The sequence below is a fragment of the Melanerpes formicivorus genome, unplaced genomic scaffold (assembly GCF_026170545.1).
Source record: "Melanerpes formicivorus ecotype bairdi unplaced genomic scaffold, bMelFor1.0.p_v2 SCAF_4, whole genome shotgun sequence".
NCBI classification, from domain to species: Eukaryota; Metazoa; Chordata; class Aves; order Piciformes; family Picidae; genus Melanerpes; species Melanerpes formicivorus.
Window position 1 is genome coordinate 11,821,291 of NW_027142356.1, and position 24,191 is coordinate 11,845,481.

General features: G+C 41.8%; 2 protein-coding genes across 7 annotated transcripts in view; one reads left to right on the plus strand and one right to left on the minus strand.

Annotated features, from left to right (window-relative positions):
- CFAP97 (cilia and flagella associated protein 97) overlaps window positions 1-8,614 on the plus strand; it is a 28,165-nt gene extending 19,551 nt beyond the window's left edge. For all 6 annotated transcript variants that reach the window (XM_068136965.1, XM_068136966.1, XM_068136964.1 and 3 more), the window contains 2 exons: window positions 5,884-6,034; window positions 6,753-8,614. In XM_068136965.1, coding sequence (XP_067993066.1) covers window positions 5,884-6,034; window positions 6,753-6,880 — 279 coding nt within the window. In that variant the 3' untranslated portion in view covers window positions 6,881-8,614. The remainder of the gene's footprint in view (window positions 1-5,883; window positions 6,035-6,752) is intronic.
- Window positions 8,615-10,658: 2,044 nt separating this feature from the next.
- On the minus strand, window positions 10,659-13,475 carry SLC25A4 (solute carrier family 25 member 4). Its single transcript, XM_068136971.1, has 4 exons — window positions 13,288-13,475; window positions 12,488-12,974; window positions 11,789-11,929; window positions 10,659-11,454 (listed from the first exon to the last, which is right to left on the minus strand). Exons 1-4 carry the CDS (start codon window positions 13,396-13,398, stop codon window positions 11,297-11,299), a joined length of 897 nt encoding a protein of 298 aa, XP_067993072.1. The 5' UTR covers window positions 13,399-13,475; the 3' UTR covers window positions 10,659-11,296.
- Window positions 13,476-24,191: the final 10,716 nt, after the last annotated feature.

Consider the following 24,191-nt stretch of genomic DNA (forward strand, 5'->3'; position numbering starts at 1 on the left):
TTACCTGACTGGAATTATTGTTTGTTTTTTTTAAATACAAGGTACTGCGTATAGGATCTGCTGCTTGATACAGCTTTGTGAAATGTTCCTTGGAGAAAATGCAGGCTTTCTAAATAATTCAAGTGTAGAAATCTGCAGCAGTGGTCTGTACAGCAGGTTAAGGAGTTTGGATGCAGATGTGTTGAATTACAGCTTTTACAATTTCTTGTCCTGAGGTTAAGCCAATGTTTAGCAAAAAACATCACTTGTTTTGCTAGAACATTCTTGGAGTAATGCTTCTACTTACTGTAGTCAGAAAGACAGCTTCATTTGTGATGCAGGGAAAGTAATTAAGATACTAGGTAATTAGAGAGCAATCTTAAGTGATTTGGTGGTTTCTAACTTCTTGAAAGGATGCAAGGAGTTACAGGGAATATATATTGCTCCCACAGATGCTGCTAGAAAGAGCTACGATGGAATAAAGAAGTTCATTGCTCTGAAGGACAACAGTTAGAACGTAGTGATTAACAGTTTATGGGAAAAGCACAGTTAGCAAGATAAGATCACTGTTAAAATTAGTGTCAGAATTTTCTGCTTGCTGCTTTTGACTCTGCTTGCATAAGTGAAACCTGCTTTTGGTTGCTTATCTGAGCTAGCAAAACCAGAGTGTGTCTCTTGCCAATAGAGGATGCTGCTGCTTCACAAAATGTTCTTCTCTTGTGATTGAAATTACACTCAGCCCCATCTCCTCTCCACTGGAAAGGGACATGAGTGTGACTGACCTGTTACTGTTTTCCCATGTCTGCACATGTGTGTCCTTGAAATAACACATGAATCATTATTTTGCCAATATAAGTAAGATTCTCAACTTTACAGGCTGGACACTACACACCATTTAAACTTCTGATGTTTATTGTGTGATACAAAAACTTACACTAGTATATTCAGGTAAGTACTTGGGGACCTTTAAGTACAGATTTGTAGCCACCACACCATATTTCAGTCACTCCATCTAAGCTTAGATAATTCATATCTCGAGTTTTTGCTGAAGGGGCTTTTTTGGGTCACTCTTATTAATTTTAACTAGAATTAGGTGTTAGATGACCTTAGTGAGCCAAGATGCTATGTTCAGCCAAGTTCCTAGGAAGCAAGTAAGCTTTTGAGTTTCTACTGGAAAGTCTCAGCAAGTCTGGAACAGCAGTTCTCAAACCTTTAGATCAAAGATGTTCTCTTTCTGTGGATATTTGATCTTCCTATGCATCCTTGTGTGTTCTTCCTGCCCTGTACAGACTCACTATATGTAATGCTCCAGGTTGTTCATTCCCCCACCTTGTACTCTTCCAAAATGCACCCTAAGCTCCATCATTCAACTCTTATCCCAGTTACAGTCACCCCTGTGCACACAAAAAATGCACTTACTGTGTTTCCCTGCAGGGGCTATCTTTCTCTTTTTACCTACTTAGTTCCCCAAGTCACCTTGCTGGCACTAGCTCTAGTCATTGTAGTCTCTAGCAGCACAAAGATCCTTCAGCAAAACTGTTTCCCTGTTCTTAGTCTGGGGTGCCTTTGTCATATTGGAATACCTCAACCCCTTTGGAGATGCCAGTACTGTACTGCTATAAATGAATGTATATCCATTTGTCTTCATTTGAGTTAATTAATGGTGTTGATAGGTTGTGGTAATTGGATGTGGGGCGGGGAAGAAAGGACAAGGCAGTGCTTCTGGCTGTCACCACATGAAAAGAATATACCTTCTCTGGAGTCACAGCCATCAGTCCTGTTCTGCACTGTGCCTGCCATGTCATGCCACAACCAGAGAAATAACTTCTAGGCATGGGAAGGAAGACGAGTAAGAGGGCCATGATCCACTGGTTTGTGTCTGGGCACCCTGGGCTTTCCTTGTTCAAGGTATTCTGCACTGCTTTTTCTCAGCCTACCCTTTGTCTTGTCCCAGAGGGTCACCCCTGGAGTCAGAGAGCATCAGGCCTCAGATGCTGCATACTTATATGGCTGTAGAAAGAATACCCAGGTTGTTTGGCCTTATTGGTCTCAGTCTGGCGCAGAAAGCTGTGGGGATTGCAGCTGTGCAAGAGAAGATGGTCTTCTGGGTCCTCTTAGGAACTCAGAAATATTCAAGAGGGGTTGGTGGCTCCTTAGAAACTCGAGCGTGCAGGGTTTTGTAAGATACTTCACTTACTGTGTTAAAAGCCACTGCACGCCAAGGCTAAAGACAAACTGTTGGTACTTCCTGAGATTACAAAGTGCAGTGCAAAAATACAAAAGATGCTTCCATGGTCCTCTCCTCAGGAGAGTATGTCAGGATGTAGGGTAAGTATGCAAGTGTGCCTGGCTAAAATACAGTGCAGTAAGGTGCAAATATAGTGCACTTATGTGATCACAGTATTTCTGCCATGGGCTCTTCCCAGTCAGGCTTTTTTGTAGCCTGCTGGTTCCTGACACAGGCTTGAAATTCCTGAATACTGCCAGCCACAGATAAACTTGCTATCAGGTCAGTTTCAAGTACTTTTCTGTAAAAAAGAGTTTTAAGAGGTTTTTGACACCTAGAATTTGTCAGGTGAGTTAATTAATGCAACTGGCAATTGAAGAAAATTACAAATGTTTGTCCTGATCAGAACAGAAAACTGTCTTTGCATGCAGTTATCTACTTCCCCTCCCCCACAAGGACTGTGCAGGGGGATACTGTGGACACTAACATCAGTGACATTAGAAGAGGCATAATATAAATATGTTTGAACAGCTGTCAAAGCACACAAGCCAGCCCGTTAGGATTCAGAGAAGGTGGAACTGAAAACTTCATACACTTAAACAAAAACAGGTGATATTCTCTTACCATCTCCCTGAACTCAACTTAGGAGTGCTGCATTTCCTTTTTTTTTTTAGCTTTCCCCTTTTTTTAACCCCTTCCCTTTCTTTTTCAACATAGGTGCAGAAAAGTGTGTACTGATTTTCATTGTTTCTTCCTTTCTTCCCCCCACCTTTTTCTGACAGCATTAAAACTAGCTTTAGTGCTCTCTGAATATGCATGAGGTTGAACTAGCCTTTATCTTGGCCCATCGTATAGCAGCAATTTTTGATAGTGTTGGGTTCCTTTTTTCTCCAGTTTTGGGCAATACAATATTTTCTTCTGTCATTGACACTATGTATTTTAGTATATTTGGAGACAGTAACCTATGTCCAGATGCTTAGATTAAGAAAAGATTATTCTAGTCCAAAAAAAGGTAATTGTGCAGAAACTTCTGTGATTACTTTTCCCCTTCTTTTTACTGCATTAAACTCTTATTGTAAATTCTGTATTTCAATAAAGTAAAAGATGAGTAGGAAAATAGAAGCCTTGGGAGGCTTTTGCCAAGCTGGGAGGTCATCTATGATATGAGGTGTTACAAAGGGACTTAGAGTAACTAATAACATTCCTGCCATTAGTGTCTGCTACTCCTTTAATTTATTCATTAGATCTCATCATTAAGATACATTTGGTTCTGAACACCATTTGGTTCTGTATTACATTATGTGATCACATTCCTTGGTCACTTAAGATCAATGACAACATTTCTGTTTAATGGTACAGAATCAAGGCTCCAGAGATCTAGCACTTCAAAAGAACAAGGAAAGTGGCAGTGTTCTTCAGTCCATTTCTCAAAAGGAGAGCATAATGAAAGAATTAGGAGATTTGTCTGTAAGTGAAAAGGAACATTCATTCCAAGTACTTACACCATTTTAGAAGGTTAGAGACTTCAAGATTGTAGGACTGGAAATAAAAACATGAGAATCAGATTAGTCCTGTGTTACAAATGTAATAGGTCAGGACTGCTGCTGGAGTGTGGTGGTGAGATAATTTCTTTGTGCAGCAGGCCATTCTCTGAACTGCAAAATTCACAGCCGCAAATAGCATGTAAGTTACCATGCCCTTAGTGCAACTCGCAGCAGAGGGCAAGGGAACCACAGGAGTTATTCCCTTATGTTGCAGAAGAGCTTTTCTTGGAACATTTCTGCTCCACAGAACCTATGTCTGTTCTTTCTGTAGCTCAGGGCTGTATCAGGTCTAGCGTTACCCTGTTCAAAAAGTACTGAGTGAAGTCTTTTTGCTTTAATAATGGGGACTTGATATTTGTTGACATGTAGGCATAAAAACAAGAGCATAGAATTGTATTTAAACTAGAAGCAAGCAGGGGTACATAAATGTTCAGAATCAAGTTTGAAATAACTGCTGTGTTAAGTTCTATGAGGGTGTGAGTAGGAGTGCAGACCTGAAGCATGCTGAGTTCCTACAGAGAAGTCGCTTCTACAGTTTACCTGATCCATTTGTGGTTGAACGGAATGTATTCAGAGCTTCTGTTTTCAATATTGAAGGCAAATAAGTCATCTTTGCAAATCTAAATGTATGCAGTTGTATTAGGAGATGTGGTTGAAGTTGTGAGTAAAACATTGGATGTAACATTTAGAAAGAAGACTACCATTTCATGTTCTGTAACTGGCTTTAGTGAAGAGCTATTTCTAGCTGTAAGTCCTTCCTTTGACTTTTGCTTACTTAAGTATTTCCACTTGCTGATGAACCGACTGGCACTTGAGGCAAGCACTTGTGACACATGTCTGAGCCAAAAATCACTTGTCCTTTCTCTCTTGTGCACTCAGTGCAGGTTTCCAGTGCTCATGCATAAACTAGCAAGAGTTTGTAGATTACTTTTGCAGTGAGAAAGTGACAACTGACATCCTGTAAATACTATACTACTTCCTAAGTCACATTCTGTAATTTTTTTGCATTGTTAAAAAATAAATGTAAAAATCAGTACTGGTATGGGAGCAGGAAGAAAGATCATTTTATACAAAGTGCAGTTTAATGGCTATACAGCCAGGTTCTCCACTTCTACCCACCCATGCATGGATCTAGGCAGTACATCCTTATTAACAGAGGTATTTTTAGTAGTTTGGGGAACCTTGTATAATCACATTTTTCATTCTGTCATTGATGGGATGCTTGTCATCACCAACCAGCAGAGTTTGTGACATTGCCAAATGTTTGTAGGCCATCAAGTGAATTGAAATTGGTTAGTGAGGGAATGTATAGATCTATGTAGAGCAAGCACTGGAGGCAAAATATATTAAAAATGTGAAGTTAAGTGTAAATTGCAGGTAGCTGGGTAGTTCTAAATTTGTCCTGCCATCAGATTATGGAAAGTTCTTTAACAATAAATCCTGTTTAAGTAGAGCTAGCTATGCAGAATGGGAAACTGTATCTTACAAATACTATGTAAGCAGCTGTTTTAATGTAATACTTGTTGCATAATTGCCAAGGTTAGTTTCAACAAGAGGAAATCGTCCATAATAATTTCAACTAGAATCTCTTAAAGTAACATTGTGGTTAACACAGAGTCCACTGAATGTTTGTGCTTTGCTTTTGACATTATTTTTACAGAATTGAGGTGAGTAACTTTCTCTGTGGAAACTGTAGGGCGATATAAGATGGTAAAAGCATGTATGCAAAGCAAAGATTAAAACAACTTCCATCTCCTCCTTCTGGAAATCCAGGGAGCACAGCTCACCACCTCATCTGCTTGACTATTGCCAAACAAATGTAATGGTTCATGTTATGAGGTACAGAGAGCTATGGAGTATTGAAGATGTACTCAACATATAATTTATGGTATGTAAGAGATAGTTACTGTTTGTGTCCCATTTTAACACTTAAGAAGATTTTGAATGTGAGCAGGATAGCCTATGCTGGTCATCAATGGAGAAATTCATGTTGTCCAGTCCTAAAAACTCAGGATGGAAGGGTGGGATGCAGTTCAGGTAAAAAAGAAAATCAGTTTGTCAATGTCTGTTTTGTAGCTCCTTGTTCATCCTTTTTTCTTTCTTGATTACATTTTTTCCTTCTTCAATATTAAGGCTTTCCTGAAAAGACTGGAAGCTGTGAAACCAACAGCTGGTATGAGGCGTTCTGAGCAGTTGTTGGACTATCAGCGCCAGATGAGTTATCTAAGTTCTTCACCATCTGTAAGAAGAGGAAAATCTGCTTTCAGCCAGCTTAGTCCTTCAAGTAAGTTCTTTGAAGTTCCAGATTCTTGCGTTTCTTTGCATGTGTTTTTCCTCTTATTCAGAATTATGAAGAACATACTGCAAAGTGCAAAAGTTCCTTTGTCTTCCTTAGACTGATCATTTATCACACAGAAATCATTAAAGTGATTTTAAAATTTTTAATTGCAAGAAAATATGATGACTCTATGAATTGTTAGTTTACAGATTTAGGATGGTAAATAATCTCATTCATAATTTTTTTTTTTCCCCAACAAGCTAAAAGAATCCTTGTTGTAAAGAAATAGTTCTCATTTTGCCAATACCTTCTACTGAAACAAGAAAAGAAAGGGGGGAAAACAAACAAAAATACCCCCCTACCAACCAACACAAAAATCCTAAAGAAAGTTCAAAGTCTCATTCAGAAAATGTAAATATACTGGGGTTTAGCCTTGTTTCTCTTTCAAATTCTGTGTATGATGTTTGGAAGTGGGTCATCTGTTCCCATCGATCCATACATGTCAGTTTCAAGAATCGCAGCACTATGCATAGGCCTGAATTCTTTGTCATGACCATTTACAAGCAACTTGTAACATTCTGGGTTTGTATTCAACTTGCTGTGATTTGTTTTTCTGGAACTGTGGTAAAATGAGTGTTGCTATATTTAGTACTGCATGAAGTTTTCTGTTGTACCAAGCATAAACATTCTCAGTCTTAAATATTTTGTTTGTGTATGTTGACAGGAGGCACTTCAAGAGCATCCACTGTACCAAGTACCATGAGCCAGAGGAACGAAAAGCCTGTGTCTGATTCAGCCAGTGGGGCATTACAGAGACCTAAACCCACTAATGTTCGTGCTGCTTGGCTATGAGTGCTGTGTTCTCTGCCTCAGTGTGGTATGACCCTCAGACTTCTGGTTTGAGTGCTTTTGTAAATTGTATGTGAACAAATATTTCCTGCATTGTTCAGTGATTAAAATGCATTGCATATGATGTAATTGCTTACAAAATGATTTTGAGTGAACATTTTCAGTCAGTGTTTCCTATGATGGGGAAAAACTTGCAAAAGGGAAGAAGATATTTAAACAGATTAAGTTAAACAGGAATTGCTAACTATTATTTTATTCTCAAATTGTAAGTGGATTTTGTATCCACAACATGGAACACAACTGCAGCACTGCAGGTGCAAGACATAAAGAAAATCCTGAATAATATTTTAAAATATATTGCATTAAAGCATATGCTTAAGTCCCAGGTCATCCTTGTTTTTCATCCTGGGTTTCAATAAGCCTTCTGAACTTTGTGGACCCTGTTCTTACAACTGAAAGAATCTTTTTCCAGCATCATGAAGGAGTGAAGAGCGGATTGTGTATTCCTGCATGGTTAACTAGAATACCGAGGCTGCTGAAGATGTTACTCTGCCACTTGCATTCCAGGTGTTGAATGTTTGTTTTGTATTCAAAGCTGTGTCTCTTCCAGATTTAAAAGACTTGAAAGTGGTATTGGGACCTATGTTCAGGAAAGAAGCATCTTATACTATTTGAAAAATTGAAGCTGAAGCAAACAGCAGTTTCAGATTCACTCTAAACAAGAGTAACTTTCAATTACTTTTCAAGTTAGAGAATACTAAGCAAGGGATGTATTTCATGGCCCTGCTTTTGCAGATCCATGCCTTCTCAATGGGGAGGTATAAAATGGAGCTGCAGGAAACATGAACATCTGATTTTGAGAGCAGCTACCAACCAAGATTTAAAAACCCAACAAAACAGTAGAAACCAGAAAATCATCTTATGCTTCTTAACCTGTTTTTTAATGTCGTGTTCATAACAAATATTTGTACTAGTGTCTGATAAGCTTTGGTAGCAACATCCATTTACCAGGAGAGCAAATTTGATGGAGTTTGTAATGGCAAATAGTAGGTGGTATGCTTTATTTCTATACATAAAGGCAAACTTTCAGTGAGCTTATTTTGTAGGACTTCAGTCTTATGAAAAGCGTAAATTGTGATGCCACTGTCTATGGATATTGGTGGAACTGCTTGCTTTCTCAGCTTCTTCCAAGGAGAGATACAGGAAATCTTTGTATTATGCATAAGCTAGAAAAAGCTTTATTCAGTAATGCTGGGTCTTAGCCCTATGAAGAGGAAAGTTTCCTCTTCCTTGCTTGTGCTTGCATGAGAGCTTAGGCTTTCTGCATCATAACAAACTTTATACTTGGTCTTGTGTGATAGTTTGGCAGAGCTTCTGTACCTGGTGACCTGTGGGTCAAATTTAGCTGTTTCACTGTGTTTAAACTTTTAACCTTTACCAGCATTGTGGCTTCCCCCTCCTCCCCCCAATTATTATTCATTGGTAGGGACTGTCATTAATTTTTTTGGCCTGGTCCTGCTGTATTTATTTGTACTATTGTGCTAATTAAAATTATTCACTATCTTAAAGACTTTTTGTCCTTGAATGTGAATATTAGGATCAGAGTTTTAAATAATTTCAGGTGTTCATATGATACTTTTTTCTCTGAAGGAATTAACAAAAAGGATTACTTTTAATCACTTTGTCTTACTTTATTTAACTTTGTTATGAAAGACTGTCAATTTTGTATGTCTTTTTTGTAAATCATAAATAAAATATTTAACATTAATTGTTATTGCAGTGGCTTCTTTTGGAATTTTCTAATTGGTATTTAAGTGCAAAAGTCACAGGAGAAATGCTGTGCGCTGTGTGTAGTGGAGGAAAATGCAGTGAATCAGTTAATTCATTGATACACTTTACCCATACATCTGACTGTGGTGTGAGTGTTTTAAAATAAGCCATTTTGACAGGCCTTAATTAAGTTAGATAATCTCATCAAACTTTACTTCCTCCTTAAAATGAACTGCCACATTGGTTTGACACACTGTTTCAGGTAGGAGCCAATACCTTTCTCAAGTGTCAAGATTGCCAGTTCAGAGGAAAGCACTGATGTATTGACCTCACTCGTAAGAGAAATGGCCTGTGATGCCATGGTTTTGCTCTGGAATTGTCCCTACCTCCTTGTGGACTCTGTTTCTTCTAGGATAGGGTTCTGCTATGTAGTCTTTCTGCAGTATTAAAGGTCTTAAAGAAGGCCCTAGCTCAGATCACTGACTATGGGAGAATAAGGAGTTATGATGTATCTCTGTCTAAATAGGTGACCTGTGAAGGATATTTTCCTAAGTAGACCACTGAATCCTTTAGAACTTAGTTTTAATCCCAGTAAACCTAGGACACTCAAGCCAATTTGGAAGAATCACACATGGAATGTGTGGGTTTCCTTTGTGTGTCTGTCATCTATTAGTATACCTGCCATCTTCACTGAAGCTCCTGAGCCATGTGTGCTGTCATCCTGCCACTCAGATGAGGGTTTGGGCGTTTGTCCTGCTGGTTGGATTTATGTGTCTTATTGATGTACATAAACTTTAGAGGGGATTGTGGTTCTGTGGTTGTCATCTATTGAGTTTCAGGATAAATCCCTGTAAAAAACCTGAGACCCTTCCTTCTAACAAGTAACCACTAACATTTTTGTTCCAATGATTTTTCTGTTATCCATGGCCAATAGACAAAAGTACTCACTTGCCTTCCCCACCTGGGTTGTACATTGAATTAGCTGGGAGATGAGATCTTAAGCTTTCCCCTGGAGCACAGCTCTGGTAGAGATGAGGGCAGTGAGGTCCCTTATATCAAGCCTTCTGGCTGCAGAGTCATGTCCAATGTATGCAGGCAATGATATATTAGAGAATGATGAGGCAAAAAAGGCTGCTCCTATGGTTTATCTTAGGAGCCAAGTACTCTGAGCATCAGGTGCAATCTTTGTAGTGTTTACCTGATCAAAGTGGATGAATCATGTAATTTCCACTTGAATGAGAAACATAGGAGGATTAAGACCTGTATCTAGAACAATCTTTCAAGACTGAAATTATTGAAGTCATACTGTTTCAGGTATCAACAGGTAAATGTGAAATAAGCAGCAGGCTTCTCACAGGGAAGCATTAGGAATGTGCAAAGGAGGAAGGGCAGAAACAGGCAGGTAAGACTTAACTGAGACTACTGCAATGCAGCATCACAAGCTTATGGTTTAACAGCTTGTAATCATTTCATCTCCTTCCTTTCATGGTGGCTATAAGGCCAAGTTAAATGAGATTCTACATTCATGAGACAAAAGTATCCATTTTAAAATAAGACTATGATTCTTGGATGGTCTTTTTCCCAAAATGCTTCACTTCAGGTGGAGAGAAGTTACTTTCAGATACTGTTACTATACCATGTGCCTGCCTTCAGGGAGACAGAACTGACAGTCTGAATGTATACTAGACAGCCCATCTACAACTTAAATTCTTTATGAGCTGCTTCTGCTCCTACAGGTAATTAATAGCTCATGTTCTTAATGGTGTAGTTAGAAGTATAGCTATTAAAATAACTGATGTGTTCTATTCTAGTTTACTGATTTGACTCTTTTCAAGTAAATACTATCAACACTTCAACCTTAAGACCAATACAAAGGAACTGTCAAAGCAGTTAAGTCTAGATAATTTACCTGCAAGACAACTGGCTTCTTATAGAATTATCAATAAACATCATTGCATTTACCTCTATGTGAGGTAAATGTGTTCAGTGTAGTAAACACAACAAGAAAACATTCATTAATATATTAATTTATTTCATTATTTCAGTTTTAGTTCAATTGAACATCAGCAGACAACTTTTTCCTTTGAGAACATACAGGGGATACTTGAAACACTGTTGCCACATTCTACAATGTGTATTTGAAGAATCAGGTTATGTTTTGAACCATACGATTGTACAGACTGAGTGAAGAGGCTGCAGTAAAGAACTCAGCCTGGTGCTTTGGTATAGTTCATACTTTCAGACAATTTTAATCTCAAATTTTTAGAAAACATGATTTTACTTCATGTTGTGTCATCATACTGCTGGGTAGAGAGATTACAATAATAGAATGAGATATTCTGAAATGCCTATTAAGAGATCACATTGCACTTTCAAGTAGGTGTAGATCACCTAAGTCTCATCTCTAGACAAAATTACCTGAAGTTTTAATTACAATATATACAGGTTCCAATACAAATGTTGGACTTCTCACATAAAGTGCAACTATGATGTAGTGGACAATTTTTAAATTAATGCATCTTAAAATAGGTATGTTACTCACATTTTATTCTGTTTCCCTAGGAAATATTTTGTTGTCCACTACATCACAACAGCATATTTTGATAAAAAAAAAGTTGGTTGAGAACAATTGAACTACATTATGTTGCTTTAGACATATTTCTTGATTTCATCATAAAGTACCAATACAAAAGCTCCACCCATGCCTCTCAAAACATTTGACCAGGCACCTTTGAAGAATGCTTTGCTGCCTTCATCTTTAGCTATCTTCCTCCAGCAATCAAGTGTGCCCGTGTACATAATATCAGCTGTGGAAAGAGACAAAGGTCAAAAAACCTCCAAGTCATGCAGAATCTGTTTCAATGTGCATGCATTTAAAAGAAATAAGGAATATGCAAAACATAGCCAAGAATTTCAAAGTAATCCATTCATGAAAATAATTTCCTCACATAGAACTCAAAACAAATCAACTCTAAGGCTCTTAAGTTAACATAAGAGAAATAACCAGCATTGGTTTTCCCATTTTTAAGTATACTAATAGGAAATTGTTCTCCATAAGAAAAATATCAAGTATCTCCCATCAGTAACTTGATAAAGAGATACTTTCTAGTGCCAGACCACCACAGAAGCACTTATTCTTACCTCCCTTTCGGCCAGACTGCATCATCATCCTACGTCGCACAGTATCAAAAGGATAAGAAACCAGCCCTGCTACTGCAGTGACAGACTGGGCAATCATCCAGCTCACTACAATATGCACATTCTTTGGATCAGGCAACATACCTATTATCAAAACCAAATGATTAGAATCAGTAAAGAGGGAAAGAGTTGTGGGAAAGCTGGATGTAGAAGGGAAAAACCAACCAAAACAAAAAACCACCCATGAACCCCAGGATTCACTCAAGTCAACTCAAGCCTGCAACTTCTCACTTCACCCATACTTGACTATTAACAGGTACTATGAGTGAAACAAATTTATAGGACTGTTGGATCTAAGACCTCTGTGCTCCCTGACCAAAAGGTATCTCCTGTGTAACCCTCCCAGGCTTCTTGTCATGAGCTACAATGACTACCAGCCTACCATACAAGCCCACTGGTACAAGCATTAAAGCAAAAAATTGGAAAGCATCTGAAAAAAATCTCAGCAAATGCAAGGCTTCTGCTCAAAGCAGCAAGCTGAGGGAAGAGGAATGTATTTCAGAAACACGTGTGCATGTTACAGCACCAGCACCCTGAACTGGTGCTGAGCCAAGCCCTGCCTGTCCTCGTACCACCAAATGCCCTAGAGCGCCCTCACTGGACGAGCCTTTCCTTGCAGTCACTTCCCCATGCGCTTCTTACCCTTGGCAGTGTCATAAACCCCGAAGTATGCCGCTCTGTAGATGATGATGCCCTGAACAGACACACTGAATCCTTGGTACAGGCCCCTCAAACCATCAGACTTGAAGATCTTGACGATACAGTCGCCCAGCCCTGAGAATTCCCTCTCAGCGGCTCCTTTGCCCACATCAGCTGCCAGCCGGGTCCTGGCAAAATCCAGGGGGTAGACGAAGCAGAGGGAGGTAGCTCCTGCAGCACCCCCAGATGCCAGGTTCCCCGCAAAGTAGCGCCAGAACTGCTTGTGCCTGTCAACTCCCCCCAGGAAGATCTGCTTGTACTTGTCCTTGAAGGCGAAGTTGAGGGCTTGGGTGGGGAAGTACCGGATGACATTGGCCAGGTTGCCTCTCCAGAAGGAGAGAATGCCCTGCTCCTTAGGGATGCGGACTATGCAGTCCACGATGCCCTTGTACTGCTTATCCGCCGTGATTTGTTTGCTGGCATGCTGGACCTGTAGCGAAGGAAAGATGAAGGGGTGGCAGGGTTGAGAGAGGGACACTGAAAGGGTGACCCCGCACGGCGGCCCGTTGAAGGGCAGGGGCAAGGCCGGCCTTACCGTCTGGCCCAGCTCCCACTGCCCGAGGGGGTGCTGAAGGTCTCGGGCGGCTCACGCGTAATCGGAGCCGGCCGAACTCCTTCCCATATTTAGTCACGCCGGCCGGGACCCGGGGCCCTCCGCGCCCGCACCCACCTGTGGCGCAGCCCCGGCGGGCTCCCGCCGCGCCTGACACCGGGGTCGCCGTCGCCCTCCGCTGCCTTCTCACCTGTAGCAACAGCTTCACTCTCTCGATGGGGGCGACAGCAGTCTTGGAGATAGCGGCAGCGATCCCACCAGCCAAAAAGTCCTTGAGGAAGCCGAGCGCTTGGTCACCCATGCTTGCAGCCGGTCCGACACTCCCTGTCCGGAGCGAGCCAACGAGCCGCGTACCTCCCCACCCAGCCGCCCCCGCGTGCCGCCAGCCAAGTAGCCCCCGGCCCCGCGCCGCCCCTCTTATACCCCGCGGCCTCTCGCGATAGGAGGAGGCCCCGCCGGGGCACGGACATTGGCTGGAGACCCCCCCAAGCCCGCCCCCACTGGGGGACGCGGGGCAGCGCCGCCATGTTTCCGTGTGAGGGAACTGCGAGGGCTACCGGCCTGGGGACGTTTAAAGGGCAAATTAAAGTTATCTGGTCGCTGCCGGGGAACGCTATGTCAGAGCATGTGCCTACTGTATTAATAGCTCACGGGAGGCACAGGAGGGGACTAAAGGAACTGGCAGGAGTACCTCAGGCGACCTTAACTGCTTCATGCATAGGCTGGCAATAGGAGCTGAAAGTTTGCTCCGGGAAGTGTGAATGTGGTGACCAGTCAACCTGTCCACACAGTTCAGCTCAAGGAAGCCCGAGTGTTGTGAGCTTTGACTTTGTGTGCACAGATTCACACTAGGAAGGGTGAGGAGAAGATGGATGCTGGGCAGGCACGCTGATGCAGGTGATGTACTGTAGAAACAAAGGTCTCCAAGGATGCTCACTCAACTTGAAAGGTAGACCTGTGATGCAATGCTCATGAGCACTGGTAACCGGATATAGACTACACCTCTCTGAGTCAAGGATGGAGAGATGTGCTTCATGCTTGATGCACTGTGTGAATCTGCAGATGTTGAGGTCTTTAAAAATCCCATCATGCTCCAGGACGTGGCTTTCCCAAAGAGGAGGCAATGTGCCTTCCTGCTGTGTACCCTCATTTCAACCCTGCAAGGTCAGACGCTCACAGAAGTCCCTTCTGAAGGAGGGAGGGGAAGGGAAGGTGCTCTGGGAAGTGCATGGCCAGGCATGCTTAAGTTACTCAACGCATGCTCATGATGTGAAAGAAGAGTAAAGGCTGCAGTGAAACTCGGCCTTCATTCAGTGTCTGGTCCTTAGGGAAACATTCCAAGTCTTGAATTAAGATTACATGGTTCTGTCACTAGTTTCCCCATTTCCCAGCTGTTCTTTCTAAGTGACCCAGATAAGAAAGCAGGAGCTTGTGATTCCCTGTTGGGTGACTTGGTTGCATAGAGTAGTTACATGAAAGCAAATGCAGTAAGTTCTATGTGCTTCTCTGGAAGTTTGCCTTAAGAACACATTAAGAAGTGCTCCTAGGACAACGTTAAACTGAGGAGGCAATTGAGTAATGGGTCTGCTTTGATATGATGATATGGTATCAGTAATAGAAATAGAATTCATCTTAATGTAGTTTCTAAAAGATTGGCCATTTCTTGGAAAGACATTTGCTTCAGGACAGCAAATCTCATGACATATTTGTTAGTACAAGTCAATGAGACTGTAAGTTTGATTCCCTGTCTCTCTTGGCCTCTACTGCTTTTAGGTCTGTTTAGAGGTCTCATCAACCTCAGCTCAGGGAGGTTTAACTTGCAGGAGCACCGTTTGCACCTTGATCATCTTGAGCAGATGAAGCCTTTCCTTCAGCTTCTAAGAAAGGGGAAGAGAGCTTCCCTGAAGAGACCTTTCCCCCAAGCAAGGATCAAAAGCAGGTGCAAGTGGGAAGCACAGGGGATTCCTAGAATTAGGTTGAGTTGAGGGGAATATTATTTAATATATGTACCCTTGACCTTACCCTCATACTTTGCTTCACCAGATCTGGTATCTTCTGTTTTCACAGGAAAGTAAATATTCTTTTTAATGTCTCAGGGCTTCTACTGCTGGCTTCATACAGATCTGTGTGATGTGGAGCTCACAGTTGCTGCCTGCCTGTCCAGATCATTAAGGTCTTCTCCGTGCACTCAGATGTCACTAGGTGCCTGGCTGACTGGTGTGTGGTAAGTGAAAGGTGCAAGCATGGCAGTTGGATGTTACTGGGGAGGGAGAAGAGTGAAGGACCTGGAGTGAGACTGTGGAGCAGTGTGATGTGTAGCCTGAAAGGGTCTTTTGCCTGTTGCTCCACTACTGTCTTTGTTTTAGCTCATTTAAATGGTCAGATTCCTCCTTTTTTTAATGACATTTTTGTCTCATTAAAATTGCTTAAAAAGAAAAAAGGAAGACATTTAAAGTTCATATAAATTGTCTTTTTTTTTCCCCAAACATACATTTTAATGAGAATTACAGTTATTTCTTTACGTTCTGGTGCATCATCATCCTACCCTATCATCACCATCCCCTTTGGTTTAATGAGTATTTCTGTAGCAGTGGTACTGTTTACCCATGACTGCCAGTACTTAAAGAAAACAGTGCACAGAAAGTGAATAGCCACTTTTCCTGCTTCTGCTCTCCCTTCTGAGGCCACTTGTCCATTTACAGGAGATACTCAGCTCCCAGTTTTAACATAAGTGGGGCTGGACCAGGACATGTGTCTGCTCCTCTGAGGGTTATTCTTCATTTGTTTGATTTTTGCTGCAAATGCCTGTTTTAGAGCTTTCCTCTGTATGTCAGTGAGGCTTTTTACGCTACTTGTTATAGGAATTCAAATGTATTCTATAAGGAACTCATTGCTAACTCCACCAGTACTGCCAAACTCGAGGAAAAGCATTTCAACTACTTGGAAATAGCATTGAAATATATTTAAAGGAACTTTGAAACTATGATGTTCTATATTCAGCATAGTTACTGATACTTTCATAGGGAAATGGTTAGAACAGTTCTGAAAATGCAAGCTTTCCTTTCTGAATATTGAAAGCCAGCTTTTAAGCCTCATTTTCCTTAGGTCTTTGCAGATTGGGAAGGATTACCTGGCTTTCTAGATGGTGTTTGTGTGTGCTCTGCAGTGCTGACACTGCATAAAGACTCTGGAATTTATTCCTACAAATTCTGAGCTAAAAATAATAACCTAGATCTACATTTTCAAAAGAGATTTGTGACTGACTGCATTGTGCTTTGATATGTGAATAGCCAGTTTGAAACACTGCAGACATCAGCTTTTACACAGTAGTGAGGACCCTTTTTTATTTGCATTTCCAAGACACTGGGAACCCTACTTCCAGATGCAAAATAAAAAAGCTTTTTTCCAGTCAGCAGCCTGAGTCTGACAGCAGGCACAAGGGGGAGCACAAGGCATCAGTCAGACCATGCTGCCCTTCAGCATAGGCAGTGATGGATAGACAGTGTATTGGCAAGATGTCAAGAAGAAACATATGATTTTTTCTTCCAGGAAAGATTTTTAGAGTTATAAAGTTGTAGTAAATTCTCTTTGGGTAAGCCTGGTTTATGTTTGTGATCATAAGGAGGTCAGTGAGGGAACCCAAAGAGGCTGCATGAGAATGAGAGTTCTGGAGAAATAACAGGGTTGATAAGGATAAAGACAATCAGTAAGGATGAAGGACTGTGTGTTTTGAGTTCTGTCTTGGGCAGATATTAGTGTGGGTTATTTTAGCAAGGTATTGGTGTTATCTGGCTAAGGAACTTGGAACTTACACTGACCTTGACAAGAGAAGTGGACAGTAAGCATAAGCAGTACACTGAGGAAGGAAATGTTAGTAGGAGAAAATAGGTCTGATTTGTTTTCAAAGCTTAGTAAAGCAAAGTTATTGAAAAGCAGAAATATTAAAATACATTTTTCTGACTGGAAGTTTGCAACTTGCCCTTCTTTAGGAAATCTTTCAGGTTGAAAGTTTGTCTAGGAGGTCACCTAGCCCTCTTTCCAAGGTGCAACATCATTTGCGTAATTCCTGCAATACCTTGCGTGGTAACTCCCATGATCAGCTTTCCATCTCTCTGGTAGCTCTTGCATGCTGTGCAATTGTTTGCCTCTCATTAGAGTTGTACAGACCTCTTTTCTCTTCATGTTCATGTAAACCAGGAATTAACCTTTGGAATCAGTGACACAATATTGGTGCAAATCTGTGTATCATAGAATCAATAAGGTTGGAAAAGCCCTCAGAGATCATCAAAACCAACCTGTCACCCAACACCTCCTGACAACTAAACCATGGCACCAAGTGCCACATCCAATCCCTTTTTGAACACCTCCAGGGACGGTGACTCCACCACCTCCCCGGGCAGCCCATTCCAATGGCTAACAACTCTGTGAAGGACTTTCTCCTCACCTCAAACCTAAACTTCCCCTGGTGCAGTTTGAGACTGTGTCTTCTTGTTCTGGTGCTGGTCGCCTGGGAGAAGAGACCAACCCCTTCCTGGCTACAACCTCCCTTCAGGTAGTTGTAGAGAGCAATAAGGTCTAACCTGAGCCTCCTCTTCTCCAGGCTAAACAATCCCATCTCCCTCAGCCTCTCCACATAGGGCTTGTGCTTGAGGCCTCTCCCCAGGCTCATTGCCCTTCTCTGGACAGGTTCAAGAGTCTCAATGTCCTGCTTAAACTGAGGGGCCCAGAACTGGCCACAGTACTAAAGGTGTGGCCTAACCAGTGCTGAGTACAGTGGCACAATGACTTCCCTGCTCCTGCTGGCCACACTATTTCTGATGCAGGCCAGGATGCCATTGGCCTTCTTGGCTGCCTGGGCACACTGCTGGCTCATGTTCAGACAGCTGTCAATCAGTACACTCAGGTCTCTTTCTGTCTGGCTGCTCTCCAGCCACTCTGACCCCAGCCTGTAGCACTGCATGGGGTTGTTGTGGCCAAAATGCAGCACCCAGCTCTTGGATTTGTTGAATGCCATCATGTTGGACTCCACCCATCTGTCCAGCCTGTCAAGGTCCCTCTGCAGAGCCCTTCTACCCGCTAACAAATCAACACCTGCTCTCAGCTTGGTGTCATCTGCAAATTTACTGATGATGGACTCAATCCCCTCATCTGGATCATCAGTAAAGATATTGAACAGGATGGGGCCCAGCACTGATCCCTGGGGGACACCACTAGTGCCTGGCTGCCAGCTGGATGTGGCACCATTCACCACCACTCTCTGGGCTTGGCCCTCCAGCCAGTTCCTAACGCAGCACAGAGTGTTGCAGTCCAAGCCACAGGCTGACAGCTTGGGCAGGAGTTTGCTGTGGTGAATGGTGCCAAATGCCTTGCTGAGGTCCAGGTAGACTACATCCACAGCCTTCCCCACATCCACCAGGCGGGTCACCTGATCATAGAAGGAGATCAGGTTGGAGAGGCAGAATCTGCCCTTCCTAAATCCATGCTGGCTGGGCCTGATCCCTTGGGCATCCTTCAAGTGCATAGTGATTACCCCCAAGATGATCTGCTCCATAATTTTTCCTGGCACTGAGGTCAGGCTGACAGGCCTGTAATTTGCAGGTTCATCCACCCAGCCCTTCTTGTGGATGGGGATCCCACTGGCCAGTTTCCAGTCATCTGGGACCTTTCTGGTGAGCCAGGACTGGTGTAAAATGATGGAGAATGGAGAGTGGCTTGGTGAGCTCATCTGCCAGCTCTCAGCTCCCTGGGATGGATCCCATCTGGTCCCATGGACTTGTGAGTATCCAAGTGGCTCAGCAAGTCCCTAACCTGATGGATTGTTGTAGCTGGATTTAGTTTGTTTTTTTTTTCCCCACTGTTTTGTTCAAGCTTACTCTTCTAAACATTTGTGTATCAGTGTTAATGGGATAATGAAAGTACTTGGTTTTAGCTCTGTTCAATTAATTTTTTATCATCCTTTGTGTTGCAGTATTCTTGGAGTGTCAGAAAATTAAAGTTGCTCTTTTTGTTTGTTGTCTTTACTTCTGGGTTCTATTTGCTAAGTTGCTTCTTCAAATTTAAGTGAAATAATTTAAGTGATTTATTTGGTTACCATCTGCTATATCTGACAACACATCCAATCATAATGTAATTGTTTTATTTTTAATAACAGTGTCAGTATTTTAAGCTCCTGCTCAAGTTGTTACCTCTTCCACTCTTCAGATTGTAGAGTTTCTCATTCTGTGATTTTACTTTAGATCAGTCTTTGTTCTGTGAACTAGTTAATAATTTTCTTGCTGACAGTAGTTTTATTTGCATGTTTTATTTTAGCTTCATTCTGTCTGTGGGTGGCGCTGCTGAGCCCTTTGGTTTGCATTGATCAGATATTCACAACTTTTGCTGACTTAAACAAGGATTTTGTGTAGTGAACTGGGATGTCTTGTTTTAGAATGTTTGTCCTGCATAGGTGATGGTCAGTAAGTAATTTTCATTCCATTAGTGTCCCTATCACTGAGGAGAATGCAGGAAAGAACAGATGCCTCTACTTCTGCACTGTAACAGACTAAAATTACAAGACAAACCCATTGTCAAGCTGAAAAATTATATGCAGTGTTTGTGACCCTACTACTGGTATGACTGCAGTCAGGTGCACACCTGTGGACAGTCCTAGTCATGATGACTGCATGGACAGATGATGGACAGCTGAAAGAAAAAGCAAAGAAAAAGCAAATAGCTTCTGCTCCTCTCCATGGGTCTGACAGAAAATGCTACTGTCTGTGTAGTCTAACCTGTTTGATATAGGATATAGCACCTGCCAAAGGCTTGTAAGTCCAACTCAAAGCTTCATGATTAAACTAAGCAAGTGGTATCCTTGAGGAAGAGAGCCAATACTGATTTAAAGTAACAAGTGATGTCAAATCTGTTGTGTCCTTTGATGGGGTATTTTACTGCTTCAGAACTCACTCTGGAAAAGATCCAGTTCAAGTCCCAGTTCCAAAAAATCCTTTGGATTTGAATTTGCCCAGCTGAGCTGTTATACAGGATATGAATGGGAAGAAATTATGGGGATGGAAGCAGAAATCAGGGAATAGTATGTGGTATGTTACCTCATCTGGACAAAAACCCATTATGTAGTTCAATCATTCCTGGAGAATGAGTGCTTGTTTCATATCCCATGGGAAAAGAAACATTTTAATATGTTCTTTTAAGTCATAAGAAAGAAAGAAAGGAAAATACTTTATTAACAGTGCTAGATTGCTTGAAATTATATGTGTAGGATATACAGTTGTTAAAGGTATGTATGAAGAACTATATGCTGCAAAAGTGTCTCACAGTTCAACATTGTAGAAATAATTGTCCTTTTGCTCCATTTAATTTTTTCTCATTTACAGTAGGATGCAGTAGTGGAAGAAACTGAGCTATTCTCTGTCTTCCATATAACTATAATGGGAAAAAAAAGAGAGGGGATGCTCTGAGTACATATAGTAGGGAAAATGGATGTCATGGGAGCAATCATCCAGACATGAAACAGTTTTGAAATAGTCAGACTGGGATAAATTATCTGGACCTTCTAAGTTATTTCCAGGATGATAGTGACAAAGGGGTCACAAGTCTGCTGCTTGTGTATTATTTGCCTTTCCTTTCAGATGTTACAGTGTAGACAGAACCAGACCATTAACTTGGGTCAAAAGTAACAGTTCCAATACAATAGATAGATCTTCCTGTAATTTGAAAAGAGTCTCTGTGGCTTCCACGTGTTTCCATCAGTTCATCTCTGCAAGGCATTTCTGAAGTTACAGGCTTTCTCATTCACTGGTAATAATCTGCAGGCAGGAAGAGATAAAAAATTGAAAAACTGTGAGACAGCAGTGACCCTGGTTCCCAGCAGCTTCTGATTTTACACTTTGCCTCCTGTTCTGCCCCTCACCTCTGCAAAACAAGATTTAAAAAACTTTTAAGCAGAGCACTCTCCTTCTCTTATCCCCATCTTCCCCCACTTCAAAAATACCCTCACTTCCAGAGAAGAGATCCCATTGACACAGCTTTTAGGAGAACTACCCTGAAGCTGTTGCACTTTCTCCTACTGGGCACTGCTCAGCGGAGGAGGTTGTTCTCAGCTTTAAAGGTAGTACTGGGGGTGGGAGGAGGTTGGTTATCACAGGGGATGAGAAATGAGCACTTCCATGGGCTCCTTTTCCCTGCCACCTCTCCACGTTCCAGCAAGCGCCTGTTTATTTTAGCATTGGCCTTCTGAAGCAGGATTAATTTTCCCCTGAATAGGTCAGCCTGGGACTGAGCCAGGAACTGTGGCCTTCCATAGTTAGGGTGACTTGGAAAGCCAGAGATACCTACTAAGTAGGCAGGGCCTCTAACTGCTGGGCGTTTGCCCAGTGCAAGAGAAGTATCCTTGAATAACCTTTCTGATAAACAGAAGAAAAAAAACCAAAGTCTGGGGTCTTTTTTCAGAGGCTGATGTTAAGCTGAACCAGGTGATAGCACTGTCCTCTGCTGTTGGCATTCAGGAAAAACTTCAAAGTCAATCATAAAATCCAACAAAATGTTAACAAAACGTCACTAGGAAAGCAGCAGTATGTGAACACGTGAATTATTTCACCCTGTCACTTCATACAGCATTTCAGCCTGTTGAAATGTGCCCTCACATATTCACTAGCAGTTTAATTCAAAGCAACAGAATATAGCTAATAGTTTGATTGATTTTTAGCACTGGTATTGTCCTTGTGGCTGTCCAAAGCATCTCGTGGCCTGGAAGTCATACTTTCTGTTGTGCTTGTTTGTGTTTCAGTGTGCAAGGGGCTAATCTGTGAGCCAGTATGGATTAAAAACATTGGAACTAGAGGGAGCTGCCATCAAGGGGTATTTCCTAGCTCTAATGCGGTAGACCCCTGCCAGACTTGGAGTATGCGTAGCCCTGAGATATCCCTGGCAGCTCTAATGGTTGTGTTTAGGGCTCTATTCTGGAACATAATAGCCACATACGGGCTGATTTCATGGGCCTGACAAATGAAGTAAGTGGGTTTGTGGTATGTGGTTCAGGAAAACCACTTCTTCACTTTGCAAAGTTAAGCCTAGATTCTCACCTTAGTGTTTGTATCTTTAAATGTGATGTTTATACTTCACTTTTTGATACTGATTTTAAAATCCTCGCCTTCGATGCCTTTGCCTCGCATATATTGCCCTGTGTGGGTGTTGATTTAGCTATTGATGGGCTTTAGAAGGCACAAGCGATGGCTCCCTTTCTAGGAAAAGAAACTTCTCACTTTCTAACAAGTATCAAAAACAAACAAGCAAACAAAAATCTAAACTAAGGCAGAACTGATCGATAGTCCTGTGAGTTATCTAATGTTGTCCAGAGACAAATAAAAGCAGCTGGAATCATAAATCCTGTCAGTAACTCAACCCATTGTTGTACAGCATGCAGAGGTTTGTAGTGACTTGTTTGTGCAGGCAGTTCATACGTGATAAAATAAATCAAACCTTCTCTGTGATTCTATGGAAATATGTGGGGCAATGCTTATTAGAAACGTGCTTTGCCTTGGGGCAGTGGCTGCAACAGCAGAGCTCTGAGGCTGCTCATGGCTCCCCCTGCCTTCAGGAGTGAATATTTTTATTGCTGTTAGGAGAAACACTTTTCTAACACTCAGGCCTGTGACCTCAAACTGAGTTTTAAAGGTGAGGACTTCTGTGTTTGTGTTGTTGTGCTGGTTTAAGACAGCCCACTCTCTCTAAAGCAAGCCCTTCCTCCACAGATTGGGAGAGAAAGTAAGATGCAAAGCCCTGCAGGTTGAGATAAGGAGACTTTAATGGAAATAATGCCATGTACAATTACATGTGAATGAGTAAACAAGCCAAGCCAGCAAAAACAATCAGCAAAACAGCCAGCAAGTGGAAAAGGACAGCATCCAAGCCAGCAGCCAGCAAAGCAGAAGAGAGCAACACCCCAGACCAGAAACTGGAAGCAGCATCCAGAAGAGGAAGCCTCTCATGTTACAAACCAAACTACAAACCCCATAGTACTTTGCTCCAGCCAGCACTTTCATTTTAAAGCTGGCATGATGGCAGCATGGGATTAGAATATTCACCACCAGATTCAACTGGCTAAACCCATGAGAGCTGTAAACAATAATCAGGACATAAATCTGAGCCCATTTGTGGGCAGACAAAGAACTAGTAGAAATGTCTGATTAACCTTCCTTTCCACTTGGTTTGCTCTTCAGTTTTGGGATCATTTGGCTCCATTCATCAGTCTCCTGATAGCAGAAGACAGAGAGAAGATCTTCTATCATCACCTGACTGGGATGCTGAATGGCACATCTCAGCCAAGGTGATAGGAACACCTGTTTGACTAGAAGTGATCCTGTTGCTCTCCACATAGCCCCTGGTTTTGGTTGGCTAGTATTTGAGTCCACTACATCACCATTCGCAACAGAAAGCACTTCTAATGGAAGATAAAAAACAGATCACTTTTACTTGTAGTCTCAGAACTTGGGAATGTAGGCTGAAAGGTGTGGGAACAGGTAAAATCTGATTGTGTCTTTTCTGTGAAAGATTTTAGGGAGAAATGGGAGGTAGGAGAGTCAGTCCAGCATCTGGTGTGATTGTGATTGAAGCCAAGTTGGCAAACTTGGTTTAGTGTGATTTCATTTCACTCTTGGCCATATCCTGCTAAGCACCTGCCAATCACATTTATTTTGCTTAATATGTGAGCCCTTTGTGAGTGTAAATTGTGCATATCTGTAGAATATGAAACACAGAAAGATCACCTGTGATAGAAGAGAGGGATCTTTTTCCAAAGATAATAGTCTTTGGACAGGGTCCCACAATTTGATATCACCTTCTGAGAAGTGTCCAAAAGTCATGCATTAGAAATGTATGCATCTGTCTGTTACAGCTGGCTGCATGGCATGTAAATAAGGATTGTGTGGGTATCTTTCTAGGGCCAGGTGAATTGCACACCAGTTTCCTGCCTGCAGCAATCCTGCAGTGTGAAAGGAGACTTGTTGAGAATTTGTGGGCTGCATCGCATGGAAAGAGGTAGCATCACCACATTCATTTCAGGAAGGGACATTTGCACACACTTGCAAAGACAATCAGCTT